General features: G+C 47.7%; 1 protein-coding gene across 2 annotated transcripts in view; it reads left to right on the top strand.

Annotated features, from left to right (window-relative positions):
• Window positions 1-8,606: 8,606 nt before the first annotated feature.
• Window positions 8,607-16,061, top strand: part of SLC15A2 (solute carrier family 15 member 2) — an 83,130-nt gene continuing 75,675 nt past the window's right edge. The window contains exon 1 of one of the 2 annotated variants that reach the window (XM_069732627.1): window positions 8,607-8,722. In XM_069732627.1, coding sequence (XP_069588728.1) covers window positions 8,695-8,722 — 28 coding nt within the window. In that variant the 5' untranslated portion in view covers window positions 8,607-8,694. Of the gene's footprint in view, window positions 8,723-14,347; window positions 14,502-16,061 lie in introns of those variants that run through there. The other variant, XM_069732626.1, reaches the window with a different exon arrangement.

Here is a 16,061-nt window from a genome sequence, read left to right as displayed (position 1 = left end):
GAGTTTTTTGAACAATAGATACAATGGCTTGGATACCCTACTTGTGCACCGATGATTTTTGTATAAGAGCCGTGTTTTTGCTTGATTCAGAAGGGCCTGTTTGGTCGTGGGACTTGTCTGCTACGTTGTTAACAGAATCTGTGTTCTCAAGAAATCCATACTGTAACGAGTTCTGAGGGCGCAGAAAGCTGCTGACTCCGTCACTTACCCCAGCAGCCACGGGTATCATTAGTATATTGGTCTTGTAGTAAATCTCCCTTTTCTCCAACCAGGGTAATATTAGAAATATATGACATCTGGTTCTTGGGGATGGGGAAAACATGGCCCTGTGTGATTGCAAATGCCAGGACTGAATTTCAGCCCCAGCCCGTACCCGGGCTGCGCCCATGGTCTAGGAGCACTAGCTGTGATTGCTGCAATGTGAGGGGCTGTGCCCATAGTCTAGGAGCACTAGCTGTGATTGCTGCCATGTGAGAGGCTGTGCCCATGGTCTAGGAGCACTAACTGTGATTGCTGCCATGTGAGAGGCTGCGCCCATGGTCTATGAGCACTAGCTGTGATTGCTGCCATGTGAGGGGCTGTGCCCATGGTCTATAAGCACTAACTGTGATTGCTGCCATGTGAGAGGCTGCGCCCATGGTCTATGAGCACTAACTGTGATTGCTGCCATGTGAGAGGCTGCGCCCATGGTCTATGAGCACTAGCTGTGATTGCTGCCATTTGAGGGGCTGCGCCCATGGTCTAGGAGCACTAGCTGTGATTGCTGCCATGTGAGGGGCTGCGCCCATGGTCTATGGGCACTAGCTGTGATTGCTGCCATGTGAGGGGCTAAGCCTAAGGTCTAGAAGCACTAACTGTGATTGCTGCCATGTGAGAGGCTGCGCCCATGGTCTAGGAGCACTAGCTGGGATTGCTGCCATGTGAGGGGCTGCGCCCATGGTCTAGGAGCACTAGCTGTGATTGCTGCCATGTGAGGGGCTGCACCCATGGTCTAGGAGCACTGTTGAGGAGAGCCATAAGATCAAATACTTAATTAACCTCAAGACATAAGAGGCTGAGAGAAGTGACCCATAACGTGTATTGTTTAACCTTACGTAAGCTTTCTCAGATCAAAGTGAGACCCTAAATATGGCTGCCATTTCCTGTATCAGCAGACCATGTGCTGATATCCAAGATAACGCCCACCTTGATGACCTCATGGACCAACCCACACTGATGACCTCATGGATCCGCCCATGGACTTGCTCATTGCCCAACCCACTAACCAATGGAATGCATCTGATCACTCCCATATTAAAGCTAACCGAGCCCCCCTTACAGGGGATATATAAACTTGTGTCCTGACTGAATAAAGCCCCTTGGAGCTGAGCCATAGATTGATCAAGGAGAATTTATATCTGACTGTGTGTGTCATATGTTTATTTCTTTAGTGCGCACCTGATCCATATCCATTAGGCCAGGAGTAGGCAACTAGAGAGTGAACATCAACCCAACATATTTGGCGCCCAACGTGGGGCCAGCAGAGGAAAAGCCCTGAACCCTGAGGACTGGCGAGTGGAACAGCAGGACGCGCTGAATACCCCGAACCTGGCGACTGATCACCTCCTTATCAGAACACGGTAAGTCTGCTGATTTTTATAATCTGTAGTCTTTACCTGTGTCCTTTGGGGTAAACTGTGCAGATTGCCTGACCGTGTCCGGTTTTCACGGTATCTAAGATGGCAGAAGGGTCTCTCCGCTGCTGGTCATTTAATTGCAAGAACCGTCACATGTTTAATTCCCTACTGCCTGTTACGTGTTGTGAAGAGGGGAGATGACTAGTAGTTAAGAGAGCAAGCGGATTTTTCAGCATTTAAAAAAAAAAAAAAAGTTATTGTCTGTGGTACAGTACATGGTTTGTCGCCTGTGATACGATTTTCAGTTCTGTATAGGAGAGACTAGGACCTGGAGTGAATTGACTCAGCCTAGGAGGGGCCCGTTAAACTTGGAGTGAGATTACTCAGTTTGGCGCCTAATAAATTGTGTAGTGGCTCGTTAAACTTGGAGTGAGATGACTCAGTTCGAGCCAAATATATAAATGTAGTTTTGTCTTGTGACTTCGAGTGAAATGACTCAGCACGGGGCCTGGTAATTTAGGAATAATTTGATTAAGTAGGGAATAATTGGTTGCAAAGTACAGAAAACGGAAGTCAGACAGGGACCACATGACAAGAAGGAATAGGAACTGAGCGCTGCAGACTCAGTTCTCTTTAGAATCTCAGGTTTGAGTCATCTCCCCGTCTTATTGTTTGTTTGGTGTTTGTTATCTTGATAGAGATATAGATATCTATAGAAAGATGGAGGAATTAATGCAGTTTTGCCGTATTTTCACTAAGCCAAATTCAGATGGCAAGTTAGACCCGTGTACATTAGTAGCGACTCGTGAAGTGAAGTCATGATAAACAGCACGGCAGCACGGTGGCGCAGTGGTTAGCACTGCAGCCTTGCAGCGCTGGGGTCCTGGGTTCTAATCCCACCCAGGACAACATCTGCAAAGAGTTTGTATGTTCTCTCCGTGTTTGCGTGGGTTTCCTCCAGGCACTCCGGTTTCCTCCCACATTCCAAAGACATATTGATAGGGATTCTAGATTGTGAGCCCCATCGGGGACAGCGATGATAATGTGTGTAAAGCGCTGAGGAATATGTTAGCGCTATATAAAAATAAAGATTATTATAAAAAACAATGTAAAAAGCTTATGAAGTTGTGTGGAATGTCAGAAGGGGGAGGTTACAGCCCCTGGAGTGGAAGATTGTCTTAAAAAAAAAAAAAAAAAGGTATCCTAGAAGATAATGGATTGTTGTCTATTGCTAGGGCAGGGGAAAGAGTCTCTGAAAGTTTGTATAGAGAAAATTGGGTAGCTCTTCTACCCAAATAATAATAAAAAGAAGAGTTTTGAGTTATGTGTATTACAAAAATATATCCTGTGAGCGGCCACCACCGTATAATGGTGGCCCAGAGCCATGTGCTAACTCTGGCGGCAGCCATTTTGTTGATGGGCCATGTGCTAATTCTAATGGCAGCCATTTTGTTGATGGGCCATGTGCTAATTCTAATAGCAGCCATTTTGTTGATGGGCCATGTGCTTATTCTGATGCAGCAGCCATTTTGTGGATGGCAAATGTGGTAATGATGGCAGCAGCCATTTTGTGGATGTGAAATGTGCTAATTCTGGCAGTAGCCATTTTGTGGATGGCAAAAGTGTTAATTCTAATGGTGGCCATTTTGTGGATGTCAAATGTAATTCTGATGGCGGCCATTTTGTGGATGGCAAATGTGTTAGTTCTAAAGGTGGCCATTTTGTGGATGGCAAATGTAATTCTGGCGGTAGCCATTTTGTGGATGGCAAAAGTGCTAATGCTGGCAGCAGCCATTTTGTGGATGGCAAATGTGTTAATGCTGGCAGCAGCCACTTTGTGGATGTCAAATGTGCTAATTCTGGCGGTAGCCATTTTGTGGATGGCAAATGTGTTAATGCTGGCAGCAGCCATTTTGTGGATGGCAAAATGTGTTAATGCTGGCAGCAGCCATTATGTGGATGGCAAATGTGTTAATGCTGGCAGCAGCCATTTTGTGGATGGCAAATGTGTTAATTCTAATAGCAGCCATTTTGTGGATGGCAAATGTGTTAATTCTAATAGCGGCCATTTTGTGGATGGCAACTGTAATTCTGACTGCGGCCATTTTGTGGATGAGAAATGTGCTGCTCCTGGTGGTGAACATCTTAGACTAAGGCTACACACCACATCACTAAATCCTTGTTACCCAGTAATGACCACTAACGGCCAATACTATATTCCTTCGGGAAGTGAACAGGCTTTACCCTTGTTTCCTGTCTCAGTGGTTTCTAATGGGGCACCGACCCTTTCCCCAATCACTCCTGTCGTGAATCCAGTTATCATCCGACCTGGATCGTTCCCGGAACCGACACTTTCTATTGTCACTTCCACTGCCGCACGCCCATATGAGATGCTCCAAGCAACGACCTCTCCTCCCAATGCTTTTAGTGCAACAGCATTCTCACGCAGTCTACCTAACCCTATACCCGATACCACACAGGCTCTCTCGCAGCCAAGCGCACACCTGTATGGGACGGTGGCAACTGTAACAAGGGGGGGCTCAATCTGGGAGGGGGATACCAATAGCACAGGAAGCACAAAGGGGAGGGAATGTTGGCAACCTATTTTTGAACAAGAACTTCCTGAGGGACCCTTGTTAGTGGTGGGAAAGGGTGACATAACAACAATGGAGACAGACACCATTGTTAATGCTGCCAATTCTCGATTAGAGCATAATGAAGGTGTAGCTAGAGTTATAGTGTAAGTAGGAGGGGCGACTATTTAAGCTGACAGTCGAATCATTGTTGAGTCACGTGGTCAGATAGCTGTTGGGGACATAGCGGTGACTAAAGCTGGCAATCTTCCGTGTAGAATGATCATACACGCTGTGACCTCTACTTTTGACCCTATTCATCAAGACATTACTGCTCAACATCTTCGTGCAGCAATAACTCGCATTTTAGAGTATGCGAATATTAGTTAGCAGATTGAGACCTTGAAAATTCCCGCCATTGGTGTTGGCATTTTCCCTGTTTCCCTGGTTTCCCTGTTCATGCATGTACAAGGGAAATCGTTGGAATTATAATGAACAAGTGTAGTCCCCCAAGAATTTGCTGCCTCTCTGAAATCAGGTTAATTAGTAATGAGGACAGGACTGTTTAAAGCTTTTAAGACTGCCTGCGTCACCTGGACCCCACACCATGATACTGGAGCTGCTTAAATAGAGCCCCTCATTCCAGGACTGTTACCTCCTCCTGCGCCTCATACACAAGGGATTACATCTGTACTCCCGGTGCCATCTCTACTCCCGCCTCAGGTGCCACCACCAACAGTGCCAATGCTCATGTCTGAGGAGCCCACCCTCTATGTCAAGTTTACACCCCAGCAAGGTGCTACTCTGTTGAACCAACTTCCAGATCCAGAAAAACATCCGATGCCTTTCTACAGAAGCATGCTTCAAATCCAAAGGAATTACTCAGCCACGTGGCAAGATCTCATTTCCCTGGCAAATCTTAAAGCAGGGAATGCATATTGTCCTGTTATGGAGATCGCGTTCAATGATGCCTCACTTGCCAGTGACACCACATGGGACTCTGGTGTTGAGTTCTGCCAACAATCTGACTGTGTGTGTCATATGTTTATTTTTTTAGTGCACACCTGATCAATATCCATTAGGCCAGGAGTAGGCAACTAGAGAGTGAACATTTTTATTAATTGTTCAACCCAACAGCACTAGCTGTGATTGCTGCCATGTGAGGGGCTGTGCCCATGGTCTAGGAGCACTGGCTGTGATTGCTGCCATGTGAGGGGCTGCGCCCATGGTCTAGGAGCACTGGCTGTGATTGCTGCCATGTTAGGGGCTGTGCCCATGATCTAGGAGCACTAGCTGTGATTGCTGCCATGTGAGGGGCTGCGCCCATGGTCTATGAGCATTAGCTGTGATTGCTGCCATGTGAGGGGCTGCGCCCATGGTCTAGGAGCACTAGCTGTGATAGCTGCCATGTGAGGGGCTGCGCCCATGGTCTAGGAGCACTAGCTGTGATTGCTGCCATGTGAGGGGCTGCGCCCATGGTCTAGGAGCACTAGCTGTGATTGCTGTCATGTGAGGGGCTGTGCCCATCGTCTAAGAGCACTAGCTGTGATTGCTGCCATTTGAGGGGCTGCGCCCATGGTGTAGGAGCACTAGCTGTGATTGCTGCCATGTGAGGGGCTGCGCCCATGGTCTAGGAGCACTAGCTGTGATTGCTGCCATGTGAGGGGCTGTGCCGATGGTCTAGGAGCACTGGCTGTGATTGCTGCCATATGAGGGGCTGCGCCCATGGTCTAGGAGCACTGGCTGTGATTGCTGCCATGTTAGGGGCTGCGCCCATGATCTAAGAGCACTAGCTGTGATTGCTGCCATGTGAGGGGCTGCGCCCATGGTCTAGGAGCTCTAGCTGTGATTGCTGCCATGTGAGGAGCTGCGCCCATGGTCTAGGAGCACTACCTGTGATAGCTGCCATGTGAGGGGCTGCGCCCATGGTCTAGGAGCACTAGCTGTGATTGCTGTCATGTGAGGGGCTGCGCCCATGGTCTATGAGCATTAGCTGTGATTGCTGCCATGTGAGGGGCTGCGCCCATGGTCTAGGAGCACTAGCTGTGATTGCTGCCATGTGAGGGGCTGCGCCCATGGTCTAGGAGCACTAGCTGTGATTGCTGTCATGTGAGGGGCTGTGCCCATGGTCTAGGAAAATTAGCTGTGATTGCTGCCATGTGAGGGGCTGCCCATGGTCTAGGAGCATTAGCTGTGATTGCTGTCATGTGAGGGGCTGCGCCCATGGTCTAGGAGCACTGGCTGTGATTGCCATGTTAGGGGCTGCGCCCATGATCTAAGAGCACTAGCTGTGATTGCTGCCATGTGAGGGGCTGCGCCCATGGTCTAGGAGCTCTAGCTGTGATTGCTGCCATGTGAGGAGCTGCGCCCATGGTCTAGGAGCACTACCTGTGATAGCTGCCATGTGAGGGGCTGCGCCCATGGTCTAGGAGCACTAGCTGTGATTGCTGTCATGTGAGGGGCTGCGCCCATGGTCTATGAGCATTAGCTGTGATTGCTGCCATGTGAGGGGCTGCGCCCATGGTCTAGGAGCACTAGCTGTGATTGCTGCCATGTGAGGGGCTGCGCCCATGGTCTAGGAGCACTAGCTGTGATTGCTGTCATGTGAGGGGCTGTGCCCATGGTCTAGGAAAATTAGCTGTGATTGCTGCCATGTGAGGGGCTGCCCATGGTCTAGGAGCATTAGCTGTGATTGCTGTCATGTGAGGGGCTGCGCCCATGGTCTAGGAGCATTAGCTGTGATTGCTTCCATGTGAGGGGCTGCCCATGGTCTAGGAGCATTAGCTGTGAATCCCTGTACTGCCAGTGATTTTGCAGTGATGTTGAATTGTAGTTCTTATGATGACTCATGCAAAGAAAATGTACCTCCTGTTTTTAGATAGAGCTTAGAAGGATTTAACTTGATGTCTTAGACGTAATGTAAAAGAGAACAATTAGCTGGGTAGAAAAGCAAAATGAGCAATTGTAAGTGCAAGTGCACAGTGCTGTATAATATTGCCATATACTAAGATGATAAAAGCTTTGATGGGGAGGATGGTGAGAAGGAGGAGGACGGTGAGGAGGAGGAGGGCTTCTACAGTGAATGATTTGATGTTGCCGGCCTGGAAGGTTTTTAAACTCTGTTTCTCCATTTCTTCTTATGCTGTGACTAAGGGCCAGTTGTGCCTGAAATGCGTCAGTGATATTTATCTCCTGTCAGTGGAAACTTACTGGATATATAATGACTGATAGAATAATTCTAAAGGTTTTATCGGTTTTGGACGCTGCTTTCAGTGTTCCCTTTTTTACTTGCCTAAAAAGTAGGTGTCCGTTATCAGGAGGGAGCGGCCCAACAAATTCAGGATTCTGCTGTGAGAAGTTGGCAGTAATTAATCTGACCCATTTTGTAGCTTCATGAACCTCTGTCCCTTCCAATGTGCAAGAAAAGTCTCCAGCGACCACAGGAGATAGGATTCTTAAAACTTGACGTTTATTGATCATTATATTAAAAAGCACCGATGTGCAGATATGAGCAATCCAAAATTTCATTGAGTCAGGGCTCTGACTAATTAACTCCAATTAATTATCTTACCTCTCCCTTTGACCTTCTGCTTTGCATATATGTCTGTCTGTCACTAGATGTAATCCATGAATAAGACCGTCCAGGCTCGGACTGGCCCATAGGATAACAAGGGAATCCCCCGGTGGGCCCCTGTGTAGATCTGGCCCCCCAACCCCACTGTATGAGCAGTACTTGGCATAATTCAATTGATTCTGTACAGAAAAAAGCAACATCTCATCATTCATTAACCAAACTACCCAGTTTATTATTATATGTAGGTAAATTTGTGAACGAGGGTAGTGTAATATTTGCATGCAGGTGAACAGTGGCCCCCCAAAGTCAATGTTACTGGTGGACCCTTGGCATCCCAGTCCGACACTGAGACCGTGTAGGTGAAAACATGTAGGATTCATTCATTGCACTGGGATTGCTCATATCGGTGCTTTTTAATTTGATGATAAATGTCAAGTTTTAGAATCCTATCTCCTGTTGTCGCTGGAGACTTTTCTTGCACATTGGATTTCGGGACCAGCCAAGAACCTGCACATAACGATGTGAGCTGAACTTTTTTCTTTTTATTTATGTCCCTTTATAACTCATTTGCTGAGGTTCCTTTTGGGGCTTTTTATTGATGCATTCGTTTCCTGGTTGATGTCGAGATAGTCGCGATCACATGTGATCAGACACTTTGTATCTGCACATCATTAAGATCCTCAGATGTCACAGGTTCCTCCAGGTTCTCCTGACCTTCATCCTTTACATCTGGGCCAGTCTAAAGGTTCCTGATAATTACCCCTCACATCTCCTCTAATGAGTGGAAGCCTCCTGGGGTTGGTATTGGCCCCTGGTGGAGGGCAGGACCCTGCGGGTGAATCATTCACCAGAATTTGGGTGCTGAAAAGTGTGGTGATCGGTGGGGTCGGGGCACATTCTGCCAGGAGATCGCAGCGCACAGGATCCAGCCATGGGTGAAGGAGGCGACGTGTCCTCAGGTAGATCCCTCTCCTTCTCCTCCCTCCCCCGCGCAGTCAGCCTTAGGACTCTCATGATTTAGACTTTGGGACAAACTTCCCAGAACTTTCTGCGTCTTTGCTGACGATTGTCACATCGGATATGTGTAGGGGGTGTTGGTTGCTGAGCGCATTGTAATAAGTTCATGTGTTGATTTGGGGGTGTTCTATTGACTGGGGGGTCTCTGACTCTTTATTTTTTTACAATATATTGAGAAATATTGTGAATTTTTTGCAGATTTTGTTCATGTCAGTCGGCTATGTCTCTGCCCAGAAGCAGTTGTCATTCAGCTTTCCCAGGCTTCTGACATACAAGACCCAGGGAAGGATTAGTCATAGTCACACATGATCCCCAGTGCCCCCAGTTCCAGGGTGGCATTGGTGGGGTCTTCCTGACACTGGTGGTGACCTGGGATGAGGGGTTGCTTCCATTAGTCTGGAGCTGTAGAATATCATTACAATCTTATTCCATATCTGGGTTCATCCTAATGGACGATCAGCGCCAAGAGCCGGGGCCAGGAAAGTGTCTGATTATCAGGGGGCACCTGAGCGTTCGCACCCCTCATACAGACAGGAGTCTCCGGGCAGAAACGCTACAAATTGTGATGTGAGACCCTGATCCCCCAGCGGCCTTCTCATAGCTTTGCCTGGTTTTGGTGATATTGGGGGGCTACTGATCCAGATCGTTAGGGTGTTCATGCTCCTTTGTCAGTTGTCTGAATGGCAGATTTGACAGTGAGATGCCCCCATATTCCTTCGTCACCAGGAGGGGCTTCCATATCCACAGACTATGTCAGAAATGCCTGACAGGTGCCACCCCCAACAGGAAGCACGGGGGTCTGGGGCGACCACCCCCCATTTACTTACTCTTTATTTAAGAGCTGAGTCCTGCTTGTGCCGGACCCCCGTCCTCTCATTAGTGAGGGTCCTAGATGCGTCACACGTGTCAGTATAGGGGGTGACCCGCACGATAAAAGCCAATATTTAATAAAGTAATTTGCCCGACGATCTCCCCCCCCCCCCCCTGTAATCTGTAACGTACGTCTGATCCCCTCCTGGGACCACACACGGGGGTTATGGGGAGATTTATGCGCCTGATTCACAGCTTTTGCCCACGTACAGAGCACATTAATGGTCGTTCAATTCCTGGTTTACAACCTGATAAACTGCAGATTATGGATTATTCTGTATAACCGCTCCATAACCTGTTATTATAGGTCGCCGTCAGTACACTCTCCCAGCAGCAGGGGGCGATCACAGGCGACTGCAAATACACAGGGGGCTCCCAGGGGATAAGGAACCATTAAGGGTCATGCAGACGTCTGTATTTTCGGGCATAACATCAGATTGCACTCGGACCAATGTTATTCTATGTGACCGCGCACCGGACCGAGTCTCCCCGGGGATGGGAAATCGCAGCGTGCACAATTTGCATCTGTAAATCGGATCGCACTCGACCGTGCAAGTCAATGGGTCAAACAAATCAGACTTCACTCTGATGACATCGGAGAACAGTCTGATATTTACGGGCTGGCGGAATGGAGAAGATGCAGAAAACGTTGTTCCATGTTCTCCTCGGCTGAGAAAATCGGATCACACGGTGATTAGCATAATCGTCCCGATTCTCTCGCACCGCTGTGCCCCGGCCTTAGTACACTGGACCCTCATTATCTGCTGCCGCAAAGATCATCCGCTCCTCGTGCTCCAGCGACAACGATGGGAAATCCTGGTGGATTCGGGGCAGATCGACCCCAGAATATTTGATGTCTGTAGGGGCTCGTGCCCACCATCGTTCTCTCTGTATAAATACTGACGTCACGCCAACAACTGTCGGCAATGTTATCCTATGGGGCACATGACTTGTTTATCACAGACGAAATCTGAACCCATTTGAGTCTATGGGACTGCAGAAAAAAACGGATCCCACCCGGATGACACGTATAAGATCCAGTGTATGACAGATACATTGCAATTCTACATGGGAAATGGTACTTGGTCTTATAAGCGTTAACTAGAAAGAGATTGTGCGCGGATTGTATCCTGACCACTGTATGGATGGTAATCAGACATACATACGTTCGTGTGAACCCATCCTGAGATCCAAATTACTACAATAAGATACAATATGCGCAAATATATACAGATAGATACAATGTAGATACAATATAGACAGATACAATGTAGATACAATATACACAGATACAATGTAGATACAATATACACAGATAGATACAATATACACAGATAGATACAATGTAGATACAATATACACAGATACAATGTAGATACAATATACACAGATAGATACCATATATACAGATAGATACAATAAAAACAAATAGATACAATGTAGATACCATATATACAGATAGATAAAATGTAGATACAATATATTCTGATGATACAATGTAGATACAATATACACAGATATCATATATATACAGATAGATACAATATAGATACAATAAAAACAAATAGATACAATGTAGATACCATATATACAGATAGATACAATGTAGATACAATATACACAGATACAACGTAGATACAATATATTCTGATGATACAATATACACAGATAGATTCAATGTTGATACAATGTATACAGATAGGTACAATGTGAATAAAATATATAAATATATACAATGTAGATACAATATCTTCAGATAGATATACAGTAATATAGATACAATATATATACAGATAGATACAATATATACACACACACAATGCAATATAGATACAATATACAGATAGATACAATGTAGATACATTACAGATTGATACAATTTATACAGATAGATACAATGTCGATACAACATAGTTAGATACTTTGTATATACAATATATTCAGATAGATACAATATACAGATATATACAGATAGATACAGTGCAATATAGATACAATATATACACATAGATACAATAAAATCAGATTGATGCAATATATACAGATTGATGCAATATATACAGGTAGATACAATGCAATAGAGATACAATATATTCAGATTGATACAATATATACAAATAGATACAATGTTGATACAATATACACAGATGGATACAATGTAGATACAATATAGTTAGACTGTGGAGACCTGGGTGTCGTAACCAGTGCCTTCCCCCCTCCCATCAGTCCCGTAATCAAACACACACAGTCCTAGGTGGGTTGAACAGGTCGGTTACAGTTTATTAATTAAATAAGCAGAGAAAGGGCAATTACATATCGTAACGAGCGGCTCGCGCCGAGCTCCTGTCCGTGATCGACAGGGGAATTGGCCCAACGAGCGGTTACGACCTTTGCCCTCCTCTGCTTCTTCCGCTGTGACTTAATAAAGGTTACCAGGGTTAGTTATATCGCATACGTAACGTATATAGAATTTTTTTTAAATATTACAACATAATTCACACATTTACATTATCCTGCGGGTTAGTTTCATCATTAGCCTTTAAAAGGGAGGGTGGGTGGGACAAAAGCTTCCAGGTGTCCGCCGAGAGGAAAACAGAAAGTTCCCGGCCGGACACCTGGATTTAACCCCTGTAGGAGCGTCCGTAGGACCCTCCCCTCTAGTGCCCACTGGCCGGCTGGGGGTCTTCTAATTAGTGCATCACTAAAGGGGGAGTGATGCTAGGGGGGATCTGGCACTGACAACCTTTATGTGCAGCTCTCTATGTGCTCCCCAGTCAGAGACGCGCACCTTACACAGTACCGCGTCTGCCAGATACTATGTAGATACAATATATACAGATAGATAAAATGTAGATACAATATACACAGATAGATACAATGAAACTTATAGAAAGAACACGTATTTATGAACAAGTAGCAAACTTTATTAAATTGTATAAAAACAGACAATTAAAAATAGCCAACAGTGCTACAAGTGAGCCAAGAAAAAACAAACAGGCATTACCAATAGATGGGTAAATTGATCGCTAAAGTAACAGACTGCAGGTCAATTCCTCAGTACATAAATCATGGGCACCGGGGTATAGTATAACACTATGCATAAACAATAATATACTATTACAAAACCCTAATCCTCGGATCCCTTGGTCCCCAGTACAAAAATATATCTATGGGTGAACAACTACAGGGTTAAAGTAAATAACAAGCTACATACATGCACTAGTGCCGTCAGTAGGGCCACAGGAGACCCATAATGCTGAAACCCCTAAATCATTAGTATATACCCAAGAAGATATATGCAGAAGGTTGTAAAGTTACATCAAATAACACTTACCAACATCCAAATGGTGATGCCACATGGAAAAAACTGACTGTCACATCCAGAGCAGTGTGAACAGGAGCAAACCAGGAGCGGCCGCCTCCATATACAATATACCAGAGAGGCTGCCCTCTGCCAGCATGTCAATATGAATACACAGTGGCATAAACTCCCGGGCCCCCATGTGAAAGCTCCAACGGGCCCCCAAATATTTTCAATCTTTAATAGCAATAGTCTTTTCTATAGGCCAAAGGGACATTTAGGGCCCCCTAGGCTCCAGGGCCCGGGTGCGATGGCGACCCCTGCACCTGCTGTAGTTACACCCCTGGCAATACGGCTTCTGAATATTAGGAAAAAAATGAGACGCTTAGCTTAAAATTTGGCCAAATTATATCAGATATTCATCCGTGTCATCGTCTCGCCAAATATTTATTATGGGCAATTTGCGCCGCAGTACAAGAAGGGCGTGAACGCGGAATAAGTCCAATGTGACCTTCTCCTGTCTCTTATCTCTGAACCTGAAGAAGCCTCAGCGATATGGAGAGGTCACAGGACATTATCTCTTAAAGGAGCCACGCACTATAAAATGAGTCACCCCCAAGTCAACAGCTGAGCCTCATCTCATTTACCTGTGTCAGAAATGTCAGAATCTTCACTACATCTGGGTGGGAAGGACGGTTCTTATTTCTGTAAGATTTACATGTGGCCTCTAGGGGGCGCAAAATCACTGGAGAGAGAGATTTAAAGGGCCAGGAGACTGAGGTTTATCAGCTGATATCTGTGCTCTGTATGGAGCCTGGAAATCCAGCTGTCAGCTGTAGGACACAGACATACAAGCTGTTGTTCTGTGTTATCAGCCCTGTGGCCATCACATCTCTGAATCCCGCTGCACATGTGAGACACAGGAGCTGCAGGGGTTAACAGTGGGGTATAGCATCTAATGTGGGACAACTGGTCCATGATGGGAGGCCTGCAGCACCAGATATTATGTGTCGCAGGTCCTCACAGACGATCCTAGGAGATAGTACTAAATCTTCAAGACCCCTGACAGCCGATATTGGGGGTCCACCAGCAGCTGTAACTGTTCGGCTACATTCCCACCATGAGCTTTTGGTGAGTTTTTGATGTTGCAAATTTTCTGCACCTATGAAGTACAACAGGTTACTTGCAACTTGTGAACGTAGCCTTAGTACTGTCAGACATCTGCAATCTCCTGTCTGGGGTCAGCATGCCTAAAATAGAGGCAGCAGGGAGGAGGTGGAGGCCTGAAGGGTTAATGGTGCAGGACCCAGGAGGTGAGGCAGCAGGGAGGAAGAGGAGACCTGAAGGGTTAATGGTGCAGGACCCAGGAGGTGAGGCAGCAGAGAGGAGGAGGAGGAGACCTGAAGAGTTAATGGTGCAGGACCCAGGAGGTGAGGCAGCAGGGAGGAAGAGGAGGAGACCTGAAGAGTTAATGGTGCAGGACCCAGGAGGTGAGGCAGCAGAGAGGAGGAGGAGGAGACCTGAAGAGTTAATGGTGCAGGACCCAGGAGGTGAGGTAGCAGGGAGGAGGAGACCTGAAGGGTTAATGGTGTAGGACCCAGGAGGTTAGGTAGCAGGGAGGAGGAGACCTGAAGGGTTAATGGTGCAGGACCCTGGAGGTGAGGTAGCAGGGAGGAGGATACCTGAAGGGTTAATGGTGCAGGACCCAGGAGGTGAGGTAGCAGGGAGGAGGAGACCTGAAGGGTTAATGGTGCAGGACCCAGGAGGTGAGGTAGCAGGGAGGAGGAGACCTGAAGGGTTAATGGTGTAGGACCCAGGAGGTGAGGCAGCAGGGAGGAGGAGACCTGAAGGGTTAATGGTGCAGGACCCTGGAGGTGAGGCAGCAGGGAGGAGACCTGAAGGGTTAATGGTGCAGGACCCAGGAGGACCCAGGAGGTGAGGCAGCAGGGAGGAGACTTGAAGGGTTAATGATGCAGGACCCTGGAGGTGAGGCAGCAGAGAGGAGGAGGAGACCTGAAGGGTTAATGGTGCAGGACCCAGGAGGTGAGGTAGCAGGGAGGAGGAGACCTGAAGGGTTAATAGTGCAGGACCCAGGAGGTGAGGCAGCAGGGAGGAGGAGGAGACCTGAAGGGTTAATGGTGCAGGACCCAGGAGGTGAGGCAGCAGGGAGGAGGAGGAGACCTGAAGGGTTAATGGTGCAGGACCCTGGAGGTGAGGCAGCAGAGAGGAGGAGGAGGAGACCTGAAGGGTTAATGGTGCAGGACCCAGGAGGTGAGGCAGCAGGGAGGAGGAGGAGACCTGAAGGGTTAATGGTGCAGGACCCTGGAGGTGAGGCAGCAGGGAGGAGGAGGAGACCTGAAGGGTTAATGGTGCAGGACCCTGGAGGTGAGGCAGCAGGGAGAAAGAGGAGACCTGAAGGGTTAATGGTGCAGGACCCTGGAGGTGAGGCAGCAGGGAGGAAGAGGAGACCTGAAGGGTTAATGGTGCAGGACCCTGGAGGTGAGGCAGCAGGGAGGAAGAGGAGACCTGAAGGGTTAATGGTGCAGGACCCTGGAGGTGAGGCAGCAGGGAGGAGGAGGAGACCTGAAGGGTTAATGGTGCAGGACCCTGGAGGTGAGGCAGGAGGGAGGAGGAGGAAACCTGAAGGGTTAATGGTGCAGGACCCTGGAGGTGAGGCAGCAGGGAGGAGGAGGAGACCTGAAGGGTTAATGGTGCAGGACCCTGGAGGTGAGGCAGCAGGGAGGAAGAAGAGACCTGAAGGGTTAATGGTGCAGGGCCCTGGAGGTGAGGCAGCAGGGAGAAAGAGGAGACCTGAAGGGTTAATGGTGTAGGACCCAGGAGGTGAGGCAGCAGGGAGGAGGAGGAGACCTGAAGGGTTAATGGTGCAGGGCCCTGGAGGTGAGGCAGCAGGGAGGAAGAGGAGACCTGAAGGGTTAATGGTGCAGGGCCCTGGAGGTGAGGCAGCAGGGAGGAAGAGGAGACCTGAAGGGTTAATGGTGCAGGACCCTGGAGGTGAGGCAGCAGGGAGGAGGAGGAGACCTGAAGGGTTAATGGTGCAGGACCCTGGAGGTGAGGCAGCAGGGAGGAGGAGGAGACCTGAAGGGTTAATG

The sequence above is a fragment of the Ranitomeya imitator genome, chromosome 7 (genome assembly GCF_032444005.1).
Source record: "Ranitomeya imitator isolate aRanImi1 chromosome 7, aRanImi1.pri, whole genome shotgun sequence".
Classification (NCBI taxonomy): Eukaryota; Metazoa; Chordata; class Amphibia; order Anura; family Dendrobatidae; genus Ranitomeya; species Ranitomeya imitator.
Note: the sequence above shows the minus strand (reverse complement) of the source record. Positions and strands in the feature narration are given on the sequence as shown.